This window comes from Cryptomeria japonica, chromosome 1, assembly GCF_030272615.1.
Source record: "Cryptomeria japonica chromosome 1, Sugi_1.0, whole genome shotgun sequence".
NCBI classification, from domain to species: Eukaryota; Viridiplantae; Streptophyta; class Pinopsida; order Cupressales; family Cupressaceae; genus Cryptomeria; species Cryptomeria japonica.
Genome location: NC_081405.1, coordinates 648,985,671 through 649,001,093, shown reverse-complemented (window position 1 = coordinate 649,001,093; position 15,423 = coordinate 648,985,671). Strand labels below are relative to the sequence as shown.

Below are 15,423 nucleotides of genomic sequence, written 5' to 3'. Positions count from 1 at the left end.
AATATAAGAGGTTCGTCTTCTAAAAGAGCTAAGCTTCAGATTGCTAGCCTAACCTCCCAAATCCTCACAATTATATACATAGAATATTTTTTCAAATGTATAATTTAATTTTGAATTTTTTTTTGATATATGATATATTTCTAAATTCCTTCCGACCATAAAACAATGATCTCACATTACAACCACATTTCTTTTATTATTATTAAATTTTCTTATGAAATAAAAATTAAAAACCTAATACAGCTGATATGTTTTGAGGTCCTTCATTATTTTTTGGGACACTAACCAAACCCCATTAACCAGGGATTGTTGTTCATTTTCTTCCTGTCCTTGATGATAACGTCCACAAAAGTTTTTGAATTCAAATTGTACAAGTATTTAAACGGTAAAAATTTATAGCCGTTGCGTGTTGTTTCCCTATAAGATAAGTATCAAGGCACGATCAATTGGTTTCCGACAGACCTGGCCTCCCGAGTTATTGGGAAATGCTGTTTCTGGAATCTGACGTGGAAAGATCGACAAGACCAGGTGTGCCAGGTGGCATTACGGGGAAATAGCTCTACAATTAAGACATGAAAATTAATAAAGAATAATATCAGTTTCTATAAATATGTAGAAGCCGCTAGATTATAACTAGTGTTATTAGCGGGAGTTGGCGTTACTGTGGTGGGAAACTCTTATAATTCTTCGCAATGGCAACCGCTTTCTTTGGCACCCTAATGGAGCTGCATACTCCATATGGGAGAACCCATCATGGTGAAATGCACAGAGAAGAGCTTGAGCAGGTACAAATTTGTTTCTTAAAATGTGGGTGTGTGATTGTATGCATGAATTTTGGTTTCAGGTTTGGTGGGTATTGAGATTGTCATGGTCGCGCTTCATTTGGGTTGGATTATTCAAATTTGAGTGAGTATATTAGTTTATAGAATTTGGGTGGATTTATTGAGATTTGATTTAGGGGTTTTTGGGTATTAAGAATATTGTTCGATTGTTTTTCAGGCGAGAGATTACAGTAGATTAAAATTTCTGTGGATTCCGGGCACCTTTGAGCATTAGGGTGGGGTGGTGTATTGTAATTTGGGTGAACGTCTTTGATTATACATAGGATTTGGGCGAATACAGAGAATTTTGATTTAGGGGTTTTAGGGTATTGAGAATTTGTTCAATTGTTACCTAGCTGTAGATTACAGTACATTGAAATTTGGATGGATTCTGGGCACCCTTAAGTATTAGGGTGGTTTGTGCAATTTAGTTCAGACATTTAAGAAATTAAGTAATGAATGGTTGTGCGTTAGTGCTTTTTGTGCTTGGAAACATTTGTGAGGGTTTTCTTGGGTACATGGAATGATTCCGAAAGTTTGGGTTGCAATGACAATAGCTTGACTAGGGCATCATTCATTTTTTTAATTATTTTAGAGTGAAATTATGCGAAATTGTCTAATTAGAATGTTTTGGGCATTGTTGTAGATTTCAAAATAATTAGTTATCTATGGGTTTTGGGCATTTTTTAGAGTTTAAAGGGTATTTGATAGTGGTGTTGAAATTTCTGTTTAGGGTTTTTAAGAACAGACAAATATAGCATTAAGGGATTGTGTAGTAAGGTTGTTGGTGCCCTTGAGGTCTGACTTTGAAGTACAGTGAGAAAGGTTTTTGTATTAGGTTTTTTTTGTGCTTAAGATACATGTTATAAGGGTCTTCTTGGGTATATGGAATATCTTTTAAGTATTGGGTATGCAATTGCAATGTCAATTGGCTTAAGCAGGCGTGTTTTGAGCATGTAAAAGCTCCCATAGACGTGTTTTAAAATGTAGAATGAATTCTTGTTTTTGATAGAGGACTCCCAGGGTTCTAGTTAATGTTGGGGCTGTTTGTGTGATTTAGGTCATATTTGAGAAATACAGTGATTGTGCATTGCGACTTACTGTTCTTCTGGAGTATGTTTTGACGTTCTTCTTTGATGTATGGAGAATAAATTAAAATATTTGATTGTATAATGGCAATACAGAAGGTTCAGCCGACTGACAATGGTTTGAAATCTAAGAAGTACATAGTTTGGCTTCTTAATTTGTTTATTGCTTATTTGGTCATTGTTTACCTAACTAATGTATTGGAGGTTAGTTAATTTTCATGGGCTCATGCTTGTTTTTGGATAATGGAATTATTCACTATATTTTTCTGGCCGCTGTTGTGATTGCTTACTGGTTTTAGCCCAACTGTACTGGAGATTGTTGCTTACAACTTTGTGGGTTCATTAACTAGAGGTCTATATGGATTCAAATTCTTGCAGAGACCCCAACGCCTATGGGAGAAGTGGTTTATGCACTATTCAAGCCTGCACAGGATTCTGTTAGTTGGAGAAGGAGACTTTTCATTCTCTTCTACCTTAGCCACAAGGCTTGAGCGTGCAGCTAACATTGTTGCCACATCTCTCGATAGCCAAGGTCTATAATATTTTTATTCATGCATTCTTTTTGGGTATTAAACCTGTTATCATGCTTCATTTTCAGATAAATATGGACCTGTTTTCACGCCTTCTTCTGGGTTTTATTCAGAATATCACATGTTTTTTGATTTACAAGTTACAACCTTTTGTACTAACATATGGACAAATACTGTCAATGCAGAGAAGGTCATAAGGCTGTACAAATCAGCCATGAGTTCAATCATCAACTTGAAAGAACGTGGAGCTTGTGTGCTACATGGGGTGGATGCAACCAGGATGGATCAGCTGGAGGAGTTCAGAGGAAAATGTTTTGATAGAATTGTATTTAACTTTCCTCATGCAGGCTTCTGGGGGAAGGAAAATGACCCAGAGGTTTTAAAGAAGCACAGAGATTTAATGAGTATGTTCTTCAGGAGTGCAAGTATGCTGCTGGCCAACAATGGGCAAATCCATGTTACCCACAAGAGGGGGGAACCATATGATAGGTGGAACCTGGCAGAAGAAGCATTGAAATGTGGTTTGTTTCTCAGTCAGTGTGTTGACTTCAAGATAAGAGATTATCCAGGCTACAACAACAAAAGGGGAGATGGAGCCCGAATTGATGAAAGTTTTGCTCTGGGACAGTGTAAGACTTATATGTTCATGCTCACATATGGTGCTTTTATTGAAAAGGAGCTCCTGTTGACGAGGAGGGAATCTCTTTTTTCACCTCTCAAGCGCAGATATGAGAATGTTGGGGAAGAAGAAGAATACAGGCATGTTCAAAGACTAAGGATAGAAAATTTTGGGGAAGAAGAAGAATACAGGCGTGTTCAAAGACAAAGACTAAGGATAGAAAATTTTGGAGAAGAAGAAGAATATAGGCATGTTAAAAGACAAAGGATTGAAAGCACATATAATAACAGACTCATGGGGGTTCCAGGGATACATTTTAATGTCCCAGTGGCCACATTTCCCAGTGACCCAACAGTGCCCCTACCCCATGCAAATGATTTTGTCATGCCAAGAGTAGTACCAAGGGAAATGAGGGAAAGAAAGATGTTTGGAATCCCACTTCCAAATCTGAACCTTCCAAGTTGGCTTCGGTTTTAACCTTGCAACCTCACAGACAGGCAATTCATGGGTAGCAATACTGTTTTTTAAGCTTGCACCCTTTTTGTTTCAGAGAAGGAAGGTCTCAATCTTTAACAACGGCGAATACGTGAAACTATTCTTTTTATTTTTTGATAAGAGGTTGGTGAAAACTTCAATGTAGTTTGACAACTTTCATCACCATTTTCTCAGTGTTCTGATTCAGACTTTGAATTGGACTTCGTATGTACTAAGTTAAAATTAGTAGCGAAAACTATAAAAGAAAAATTTGACTCAGTTGGCGCAAAATGTTTTGTTTTATGTTCAATTGTTTAATTAAAATAATAGAAGCGAAAGTAAAAATGATAGTACTGCGGTAAAAGTGGCTCGAGGGCAAGTTGAGTAGGTACACACCATCGATTGAACTAGGAATTCTTCTCAAGGTGCTCTGCTTCGACAGTCTATTGTCTGCTGAATCACTTCCACTTGATCTCTCTCTTAGTCCTAATGATTGTATTGCTTGGAGTGTGGTGTGGTTTGTCGAAGGGGGAAGGGGAGGTCTTCCCCTTTGTCCTAACCTCCACCTCTCAAGGTTTGGGTGTCTCTTCCCCTCCTAGCGTAGGAACATTTTATTTATTTTTACTTTAACAATCATAAAGTTAGGTCCATAATTTTCTCCTGTTAAATGGAGTTAAAAAGAAGATTGAGTGAGATATTTCATATTATACTCAATTTAATCTAAAAAAAGAAGAGTAAACTAATGTTGCACATGAATTTAATTTTAATTTTAATTTCTCTCAATCAATTAGAGAGATAAAAGAGGAAGAAACTCTTTGTCTCAAATCACTCTCATGTCTAAGGAAACTAATTTCTAACTCTTTACCCTCCATTAGTAGATTGAGTAATTTGTGTAAGTTAATTTTTCAAAAAATAACTAAAATTTGAAATATGTAAAAAGAATTTTAGAATTATTGGTGCTTCTCAAATATGATGGCACATCATGCTTTTGTCAAGGTGGCCAAACAACCAAATAAAAAGTGAGACTGATACTTGTAGAAAAGGGAGATTGATACTTGTGTAGTTGATGAGGCATCACATTGAACTAGAAATTCTTCTCAACATTGAACTAGAAATTTTTCTCAAGGTGTTACTAAAACATTTTATTATTATTTTTACTTAACAATCATAAAGTTAGGTCCATAATTTTCTCTAGTTAAATGAAGTTAAAAAATAGATTGCTTGAGATATTCCATATCATACTCGATTTAATTTTAAAAAGAGTAAACTACTATTGCACATGAATTTAATTTTACTCAATTTAATTTAAAAAAAAAAAGAGTAAACTAATGTTGCACATGAATTTAATTTTAATTTTATTTCCTCTTAGCCAATTAGAGAGATAAAAGAGGAAGAAAACTCTTTGTCTCAAATCACTCTCATGTCTAAGGAAACTAATTTTTAACTCTCTACCCTCCATTAGTAGATTGAGTAATTTGTGTAAGTTAATTTTTAAAAAAATAATTAAAATTTGAAATATCTAAAAAGAATTTTAGAATAACTGCGGGCTTCTCAAAATCTTGCTTGGAAATTTCAAGTCTATCTAATTTTTAGGGTCACATAATCAAATATGATGCCACATCAACATGCTTTTGTGAAGGTGGCCAAACAACCAAATAAAAAGTGGACGCGACATAAAAAAAAGAGTTAAACTAATGTTGCACATGAATTTAATTTTAATTTTATAAGAAAACTCTGTCTCAAATCACTCTCATGTCTAAGGAAACTAATTTCTAACTCTCTACCCTCCATTAGTAGATTGAGTAATTTGTGTAAGTTAATATTTCAAAAATTAATTAAAATTTGAAATATGTAAAAAGAATTTTGCCACATCAACATGCTTTTGTCAAGGTGGCCAAACAACCAAATAAAAAGTCACAACTATTGGGTGCAATGTTGTAAAAAATATTGGACATTAAATCAATAAGTGTATTAAATCAACAAATGCTATCACTTCTAGAACAACTAGTGGGTCCATTCCCCAAGAACAATTTGATAACCTTATTTTTCCATTTAGTGTTTGTCACACTAAAATGCATGAAAAACAACAAAAATATATTTTAAAATTTTATATTATTTTTTTTATTATTTTTTTTTTGGTCGGTAATAATATTTTTTATTTCATTATATAATATATTTCTTACATCTTCAAAAAATCTAGCTTTCATATGTCCAGTTAGCCTGATAATTAGGCTTACAAACCTACAAGTTCCTCACACTTCCGGCATTAACAACCAGAGCACCACCATAATAACAAAAAACCACTCACCTTACCATCTCCCTCGAAACCCATAGGATGATATATTATTCTATTATTGATAACGAAATCTACTAATCAGACCCATAACGGGTTTACATTGTTAATGTTAAACTTATAATCCATATTTGATTTTTTTAAAAACGGCTTCCATTACTAATAAAAAAAGCACCCACCTATCCCCTCGCCTTCACCAACCTCCAGTCGGAAATTCGAAGGGGTTCTTCTTCTGCTTGCAATTGCCTTGGAATGTCCTTCGCTTCCTCATTCCTTTGCGCCTACCTTTAGGGTGAGCCTTTGGCCATGCTTTAACCATGTCTTCTCTTCCATCTCATGTTGCCGAATCAACCTCTTCAGGTTCTCCCATGCTCCCACCCTTTCCAACACATAATCTTCTTTGTCTGCTTTCCCTATCCAGCGAACAAAGGGGACCAATCCAAACTCTTCAACATCCTTGGCCTCTGCAAATCCTTCTGAGTAGTTGAACCCTACTCCTGGCACAGCCCATTCCAGGATGGAATCGAGCCCTTCTAGCATAGCATCATCAAAAATTGACGTTGCTGCTCATTTCACCATGTCAATATCTTCTCCAAGTTCTAAGCCCTAGGCTATCACCATTGAGATGATATCTAAATTTACCTTCCAGTGAGCCACATTCTCCATAAAAAATGGGCCAACCACCTTCAGCACAGTGTTTATCATTTCCTCCTCCTTAAATCGGAGAAGCCCTGCCATTCTATCCCTGCTCACAGCCCCTTTAAAGCCTTTTTGTTGTTTTTTGGTGGTGACTGTAAAAGTCGCTTCCGTGTTGGCAACTCCTTACCCTTCTTCCTTCTCGGATGCCTCTTCTCAATTTCTCTAAACTTTGTATATTTCTCCACAATCGCTACAAACACTACAACTCTTGGTTTATAACACTCATATACCCTATTTATGAGCGTTGCACGCCATCCATCTGATAATGCCTTCGCACGTTTGTCTCTTGAAAAGCCCTATCAAACGCATTTAAACTCCACTTACTCCATCCAACTACTGATGTTATTTCAAGTGTGCTGAGGAGTCGCGCATCATTATTGTTACTCTCCCGATTGGCCGCCATTTTGAGCTTTACTTTTTGTGTTTTTGTTGGAACTACAGAGCTTCCCCCGTGTGAGCTTTCTCTTCGGCCTTTTCGCACATAGAGTCTCATTTGGAATTGACACCATCCCACTAACACCACTCCTCCCAACCCCTCTCACCAATCATTATCCTGTCACCTCCCCCAAAAGTGATAATCCTTGAAAGTCGTCCACTTTCGATACATCTTCGGCTTCGAAAGACAAGGCCCATTTGGATAAACTGTTCGCAGTTTGATTGCCCGCCCTTCTAATATGACTGATTTTGAATTTTTCAAAATAATTAAGTTCTTCTAATATTACTGCTAAGAGACCTTGAAGATGCCAAGCACGTATCTCCCCATTCATAATTGCTTGAATTATGATTAAGGAATCCCCTTCTAAATGAAGGTTTCTAACCCCTTCTTTTTTTGCTAATTCTATACCCAATAGCGTTGCTTGGGCTTCTGCCTCATTGTTGGTGCTCTTCCGAAGCCTTTTAGCTCCATATTTTAAAAGATCTCCATTGTCATCCCATAATGCAAATCCAGCCCCTGCTAGCTGACCAGATTGTTGCGCTGCTCCATCAAAATTTACTTTAATCCATCCCTTCTCAGGTGGTTTCCATTGGACCTTCTCTACGTTTCCCTTTTTACCCTTACTCATTGATGTTGATCCATGTCTAATTTTGATTCCTGGCCATGCTTTTTGGATATTTCTGTCCATTAAGGAGAAGGGGTTGGATAATGAGGAGGATTGTGAGGCTGATGATCCTACCACCTCTTCAATAGCTTTGTTGATTCTAGATAACAATCGTCTCTCATCCTCTATCTTGTCTTGAAATATTCTTCGATTTCGTTCCTTCCATATCTCCCATACAACTATAGATGGGCTTATTTTCCAAACACATGAGAGGGTTGACCTCCTTGGTTGTCTTGGCCAGCTCTCAAAAACTTCTTTTAAGGAGCATTGAAGCGGTCCCTGCCAGTTTAGGTTCCTCTGAAGATCAGACCAGCATTTTTGTGCTACTACACAAGTTAAGAGCAAATGGTCCGCTGATTCTTCTGACTGATTGCACATAACACACTTTGATGGTCCCACCCAGTCGAGCCTCTTCCTTCTTTCACCTATTAAAATTCTGCCTTTTGCTGCTAACCAAGCAAATGCACCTGCTTTTGGGAGACATTCTTTACTCCAGAAAAGGGCCCATGTTTTTGAAGGAGCCTCCTCCCTATCTTCTATAAGTTGATAGCCTAGTTTGACTGAATATTTACCATCCTTAGCCCCGCACCAAATCACCTTATCTTCCTTATCTGTGAGGAAAACCTTCCTCTGATTCAACACATGTCTAAGTCTTTGTTGCTCTTGAGCAAACATGCCTGTTGTAGACAAATCTTTCCAATGCCATTCTTTTCCTAAGTCACCCTCAGAACTATGCATGTAATCCTTGACTTTATCACCCCATAATTGTGTTGGTATTTTAGTAGGTGTTGACATTTGTAGCGTCCTAAAATTGTGACACTTGCAATTTCGACCGCATTTCGGTCTTCACGATGGCGACGCAACACAGAACCTGAATGGAGACCCCAAAACTTGTCCACGACACCAAAAACTGCATTTTTCCAGCACCCTGGCCTGATCCTCCTTGCACCCTCCTGTCTCGGGAGGTGGGACCAGAGCGCCCAGTGCCCTGGTCCCCCAGGACCATGGCGCCCAGTGCCCTAGTCCCTGGCCCTATTTTGGGCCCGGTCTCCTATGGGGCTTCGGGTCTTTTTGTTTGCAAACTGGAAAATAACATTTCCTGGTCGGCCTAAGGTTGGGAAAATCAGTCTATCAGCCCTAATTGACAAGTATATAAACTACCTTTTCTCTCCCATTTTGGTAGATGAAAGAAGGACATATGTGTATAAGCGTGGAAACGATACTCAAGCATTCAAGCATTCAAACATTCCTTCAAGCAATTGATCATTCTAAGTCTCCATTCAAGGCTAAGTGTTGCATTCAAGATAAGGATTCAACCATTGAAGAGGAGATCACATACTACAACATACAACAATACAACAAACAACAACATCTATACCTTCGCACATAAGGATACAAACATCCTTACAACAAGGTACTAGTACTTGTTTTACATTACAATCATTTACACTTACAGCATTTCTCATTTCTTGGTTAATTCCAAAATCGGGGTTTGACCTAAAGGCAAACCCCTAATCCCTAACCCCCCAATCGTCTTCGCTTTTCTGTGTGTAGGTTGCAGGTACGCGGCTGTAATTGAAGATCTGGAATCCTTGTGCAGAGACGAACCGATCCCCCTTCGTTTCGCGGATTTTTCGGAGGACCGTGTGCACGCTGGGCGCCATCGTCCCGTCAACTTTTGCTCAAATTTGCAGGACAGCGCCGTATCGACATTTTACTACTAATTCCAAGTCCGCAGCTTCATCCTATATCCCTATCTCAGTTTATAAGTGAATCTTTCTCACTTTCTATGCATTCCTAGCTTGATCTTTCTATCTACATTCTTTACAAAAGAGGGTAGCCTTGCTGTCTTAACCCTTGAAACTCATTTAGAATCCAATCTTGCATTGCGTGGGATTGGATCTTATGGATTTCAACCCCTCTTTTGAATGTAAAGTCTCCCCTAAGTGAAAACTGTCAACCCTAGTAACCTCCCTTCTCTCTCCTTGGAGTTGGAAGAGGGGAGAGCAACTAGGGTTCGATTTTTTCCGCTTTACATTTTGGTGAACCTGACGTGAACATCCTTTCTGATTATTCATGGGTAGATTTGGAAATTTGATTCCTTGATTACATTTCCATGTTTGATCTTTTGCAAATTTTAGAGGTTGATTGCATAAAAACCCTAAAATTTTCTTTCTGAAAATTGAGCTTGTGAAATGTTTAATTGTTAATGTTTGTTTTAGATCTACCCTTCTATTGCAAATTATCAATTCATATTTGTGCTTTAATTCTGAAAATTAAGTGGTTAAGTGTCAAAACCCTAATTTTTTAAACCCTCTTGATTCAACCTTTGTCCGACAATTTCACTGATCAAAACATCTCCAAATCGGCTGTAACTTTGGATTCCGTAATAAAATCATAAAATATTTCATCCCTGAAAATTTGGAAAAAAGTTGCGAGGACCGTGTGCACTCCGAGCGCCATCGTCCCCGACATTTTTTCTGAAATTTCGGGAGCTAGATCTTACTGTATTTTTCTGCTAAAATCCAGAATTTTGGCTGATTTTATCAATTCTAACACTTTCAAAATTACAGTCAAAGTTGGTCTTGTGATTGCTTGGTTTAAGGCTTCTAATCATTCAAAAATTGTTGAAATTGAAATTTTGTGTCAAAATTGTGTTCTTACTGTCCTAAATCTGAAAAGTGTGTTAGCATTCATTCGAAATTTCAGTGCTTTATTCAAATTTTTGCAATTTGTGACTTTTGAAATTAAGTGCTTAATTACAACAACTTTGATTTCCGCTTTCAAAATAGAATTTTGCATGAAATTGAGTCAACTTTTAAATTTCAAAACTTGCAGTGCTTTTGATATTCCCTCTAAAATCATAAAATTCAAAATTTCAGTTTCCCTCTCTTTTTCAAAATTCAAATTTTGCATTTTTCGACAATCTTGGTAGGGTTCAATTTTGAGATTGCAACTTTAATTTGGCCTATCTACAGATCGTAAAATCACTCAATTTTTTCAGATTAGCCTTAAAATCATCATAACTTTCATCCCTGCAAATTTCGAAAAAAGTTGCAAGGACCGTGTGCACTCCGAGCGCCACGGTCCCTGACATTTTTTCCGAAATTTCGAGAGATTGTCGTGATTGCATTTAACAGCTTAAATCTAGAAGATTGGCTGATTTTACTGAAATTTGCTACCTCTAAATTCAAAATCTTCTCTCCCTCTCTAGTGCATGAGTTTTACAACAATAAGCCCTACTTACACTATTCCCGTTAGACGAAGCCGTAGAATTAAGTCTTTCCGAGGTTTAATTACCGAGGAGATGGAACCTAATTTGAATAGCCTTTTTAACGAGGACATGGGTAATTCCTCTAATCCTCCTAATGATGAAGAAGCTCTCCATGAGGTTTCTGTAGAACAACTTGCGAAATTGGATAACCAATTTGACGATTTTCGACAATGGATGTCTCAAGAATACCCCGATAGTCAAGCTCTTCCTTTAATTGAGGGTCTAAAACATATGCTTCAAAGTGATAAGAATGGAATTAATATTTTGCGTGGTATTGCACACATTGTGGATTCGAATGTGATGCCTATAAAGAGTTGTGCCGAAACTTTAGGTTATACACAACCTCCCACTCAAGTCAATCATTCTATTCCTTTGACAACTTCTATTGCTAGCATACTTACCTTTACATCAAACATAATGACTACTTCTATACAAGACATTCCTCCTATGATCACTAGTCATGGGGGCAATCCTTCCTCTTCAATTAACCCTCTTCCTTCATTTAATCCGACTTCTTCATTCATTCCTTCAATGAGTGTTCCTATTACATCTCCACAAATGAACATGACGCAAGGGGGCAATTCATTCAACCATTCCATTCCTCCTTGTAGTGTTCCTCTTGTCCAATCCTCTCCTATGACTAACTATCATAGTGTCCCGTCACCCTACTCTTTACCTTCTTTCAATAACATAACACCTCCATCTCAATCTAACACATCTAATATGAATTCTTCGACTGAAGCGACCATTAACAATCTTGCACAAACTGTCTCTTCTTTACAACAACAAATTGCCTCTATGAATCAATGTAAGTTTAGTGTGCCCACATTTGATGTTGCGAGCCCACTTTCTCTTGACATTGTCCGAGCTATCCCTCCTAAACATGTTGAAATCCCGCATTTGGAGCTTTATAATGGTAAAGGTGATCCTCTAACACATGTTAAGACTTTTCAAACAATATGTACCGATTTTGCTTATGACCAAAGGTTGCTTGCAAAACTGTTTACTAGAACATTCAGAGACAAAGCCCTACAATGGTATTGCTCGTTGCCTTCTTATTCTATTACTTCTTTCAAACAACTTGCAAATGCTTTCATTCAACAATTTCAAAACAATATAAGTCCTAAAGTTACTTTGATTGATTTAATGCATTGTAAACAAGGCGTTAAAGAAAAAGTGACTGATTTCATTGGTAGATATAAGCATTTGTATGCTCAAATTTCTTTTCCAGTGCCTGACAATGATGTTCAAAGAATCTTTATTTCTAATTTACAAAAAGATATTCGAGACAAACTTCTGTTTTCTGAGTTTACTTCTTTCCAACAGTTGTGCGCAACTCTTCACAATTATCAACTGACTGTGAGTCAAATGGAACAATCACATCCTATGGCTCCGAGTGATAAGGGTGATAGCAGTCAACAACCATTTGGAAAGTTTAAACCGAACAGAGATTCTATCAAATTCAATGAAAACATCATCAACAACAATGTGAATGCAGCATCAGGTGTGCCTCCTATTTCTAAGTTTTTCAAGAAAGAAAGAAAGTATACTCCTTTGAATGAATCATTGCATAGTATTATGAATAAGTTATTGGAACAAAATGTGCTTACTCTTCCTCCTATAAGGCAAATTGATCCTGCAAAGATAAATTCACCTTATTTTGATAACAAATCTTTTTGTCAATTTCATCGTCAACCTGGGCATGATACTGAAAAATGTTTTTCTTTAAAGGGTAAAATTCAAGATTTGATTGATAATAATACTATCTCTGTTTCGGGAGTGAATGATAAAGGCAATACATCTGTAGCTCCTCCTAACCAAAATCTTCAGATCTTTACTGATCCATTACCTTCCCATACCTCTAATGCGATTGAGACTAATGATTCCTCTCTCTCATATGATGGTCTTGTGTCTATGACTCCGAATGTGATTAACTTTGTAGAGCAGCAAGAAAACACTAAAGAACCTTCCATCACATTTGATTCTAGTGAAACTATCAGGGCACCCGATGGTCCTTTATACATAGTTGCAAAAGTCAAGAATACACCTTGCCGTGGAGTGCTTATTGATCCTTCGTGCATGGTTAATGTTATTACTGAAGAATTTCTTTTTACTTTGCAATTGAATCAAGTGATCGATGACAAAACATATGTGATTGTGAAATTATTTGATGCATTTTCTTCTCCTGCAATTGGTTCTATTACATTACCTATTGAAGTTCATAACAAATCCCTTGATGTGAGCTTTGCTATTATTCCTTCATCCAAACAATTTCATGTGAAGCTTGGCTATCCTTGGCTATCTTCCATGAAAGCTATTGCTTCTCCTATTCATAAATGTTTGAAATTTCCCCATAATGGTGAAGTTGTTACTGTCAATCATAGTCTCTTTAAACTAGCTGAAAGAACTTCTAGCGTTCCTATTGACTATTTTTGGCCTAAACAATTCCAATCTCTTCCTCCGCGAAGTGATCATCTTTTCAAATCTTATCAAAAGTGGAAAACAGATATAATCCTATCTCTAAGTGAACCTAGAACACCTAAACTTGATATTCCTATCATTCTTGAGAAGGAAGTTCTTCCTTTGAAAGATAAAACTAATGTCTTTCCTCAAGAAGATTCTCAACCCATCCCTATGGATGTGACTATGTCTATGCCTAATAAACCTTCTAAGAGTAGACCTATACCTCCTCGTCATGATGGACTTGGTCTTCTTCCTAAACCAAAAATTCCTCCTTTATATGGAGCAGTTCCTCCTCCTTCCTTTTATAGAGAGAAGAGACCTTCCTCTTCTCCTATTATCCAGCTTAAGAGACCACAACCTAAACACCCAAGTGATAAGGATGAGAACGTTCCTCCTCCTCAATCTTCTCCACTTCCTACTAAGACTAGACAAAATCGTTCTACACGTGAACGCCGACGAAAGCGTCGTCTTAGAGCTCAGGCAGCTGCTTCTCAAACTTTACAATCTCCAAAAACACCTTTAACAAGCATTATTCCATTTTCTCCAAAATCTCTTAAACATAAGATACATGATGGTCTTGATCCTGTGCGAGTTAAAGATCCTATTTTTATAAATCTTGATGATGCTATAGATGAAAATGTTATTCATGATGAACATGTTACTCCTCTAGCTTCTGATGGTGAATATGAACTTGTTGATATTGATAACCATCTATCTAACGAATTTTCTAAAGCACTTATCCTAGCTCCTAGACAAGAACAACGTGGCTTGGAACATGAACATAGCCCTTGTTTGGATCTTGTGATAGCTCCATCTGCTGTGTTGGATGTTCCTCCTCTAGCATGTTCCCTGCCTTCCCGAAACATTGAATAGCAAGATCGGGGGGTAGATGACGTGCTAGACTAGTTACATTAGCATAGCAGATTCTCTCCTCCTCTCTTTTGTTACTTCTTCTATGTGTTATTCTCATTCTTCTATTCGTTGTCCTTAGTGTTGTCTACTTGAGGACGATGCAAAGCATTGAGATCTCTTTTGGTCTCTCTCATGTTGACTCAAAAGACACATGTGTTCCCTTCTTCTAGGTGACCTTCTTTGATTGGGGAATGAAGAACAATTATGCATACATACATATGATATACATGACTTATCATACAGCATACTGACCCCGAGGAAAGCGAAGTCACCTTGTGCTTTGTGTTTTGTGTCTATTATCCTTGGGTTTATCTCACACTTGGGGGCTAAATCTTTGTGATAACGTGCTCCTTTCCCTTCTCATTTCTTATGTGTATCACTACGTTAAAGCAATCACCCCCATTGACGCGTGTGCAATCGCTTTAATGTAGGGGGGCATACACCCTGTCTATCCCTTCAGGATACTTGAAAATTTCTTGGCGAACTTAGCTTTGCCTTGAAAATTTTTGGTATTTCTCTTGCATGACTCATAGTGAGGGAACCTTACTACTGACAGTCATGGTTCTCTCTCGTGATCTTCCCTTTTACTTTGTCAATCGAAGTCGTAAGATCCTTAGTCCACTGGGGGCTTGGTGTGTCTTGCCTCCTTGACGTGGTGAAAGTCTTTCAATGTTGTTTCCTTGTACTTTACCGGAAGTATGAGCGTACGCCTATACTCCCGCTAAAGTGGGGGCTAAATGTAGCGTCCTAAAATTGCGACACTTGCAATTTCGATCGCATTTCGGTCTTCACAATGGCGACGCAACATAGAACCTAAATGGAGACCCCAAAACTTGTCCACGACACCAAAAACTGCATTTTTCCAACACCCCGGCCTGATCCTCCTTGCACCCTGCTGTCTCGGGAGGTGGGACTAGAGCACCCAGCGCCCTGGTCCTTCAGGACCAGGGCGCCCTGGTCCCCCAGGACCATGGTGCCCAGCGCCCTAGTCCCTGGCCCTATTTTGGGCCCGGTCTCCTATGGGGCTTCGGGTCTTTTTGTTTGCAAATTGGAAAATAACATTTCTTGGTCGGCCTAAGGTCGAGAAAATCAGTCTATCAACCCTAATTGACAAGTATATAAACTACCTTTTCTCTCCCATTTTGGTAGA

The 15,423-nt window shown here is 37.8% G+C and overlaps 1 protein-coding gene across 1 annotated transcript; it reads left to right on the top strand.

The window, feature by feature from the left end:
* Positions 1-619: 619 nt before the first annotated feature.
* LOC131050411 (heavy metal-associated isoprenylated plant protein 41) lies at positions 620-3,809 on the top strand. Its single transcript, XM_057984575.2, has 3 exons — positions 620-785; positions 2,288-2,441; positions 2,625-3,809. Exons 1-3 carry the CDS (start codon positions 693-695, stop codon positions 3,533-3,535), a joined length of 1,158 nt encoding a protein of 385 aa, XP_057840558.2. The 5' UTR covers positions 620-692; the 3' UTR covers positions 3,536-3,809.
* Positions 3,810-15,423: the final 11,614 nt, after the last annotated feature.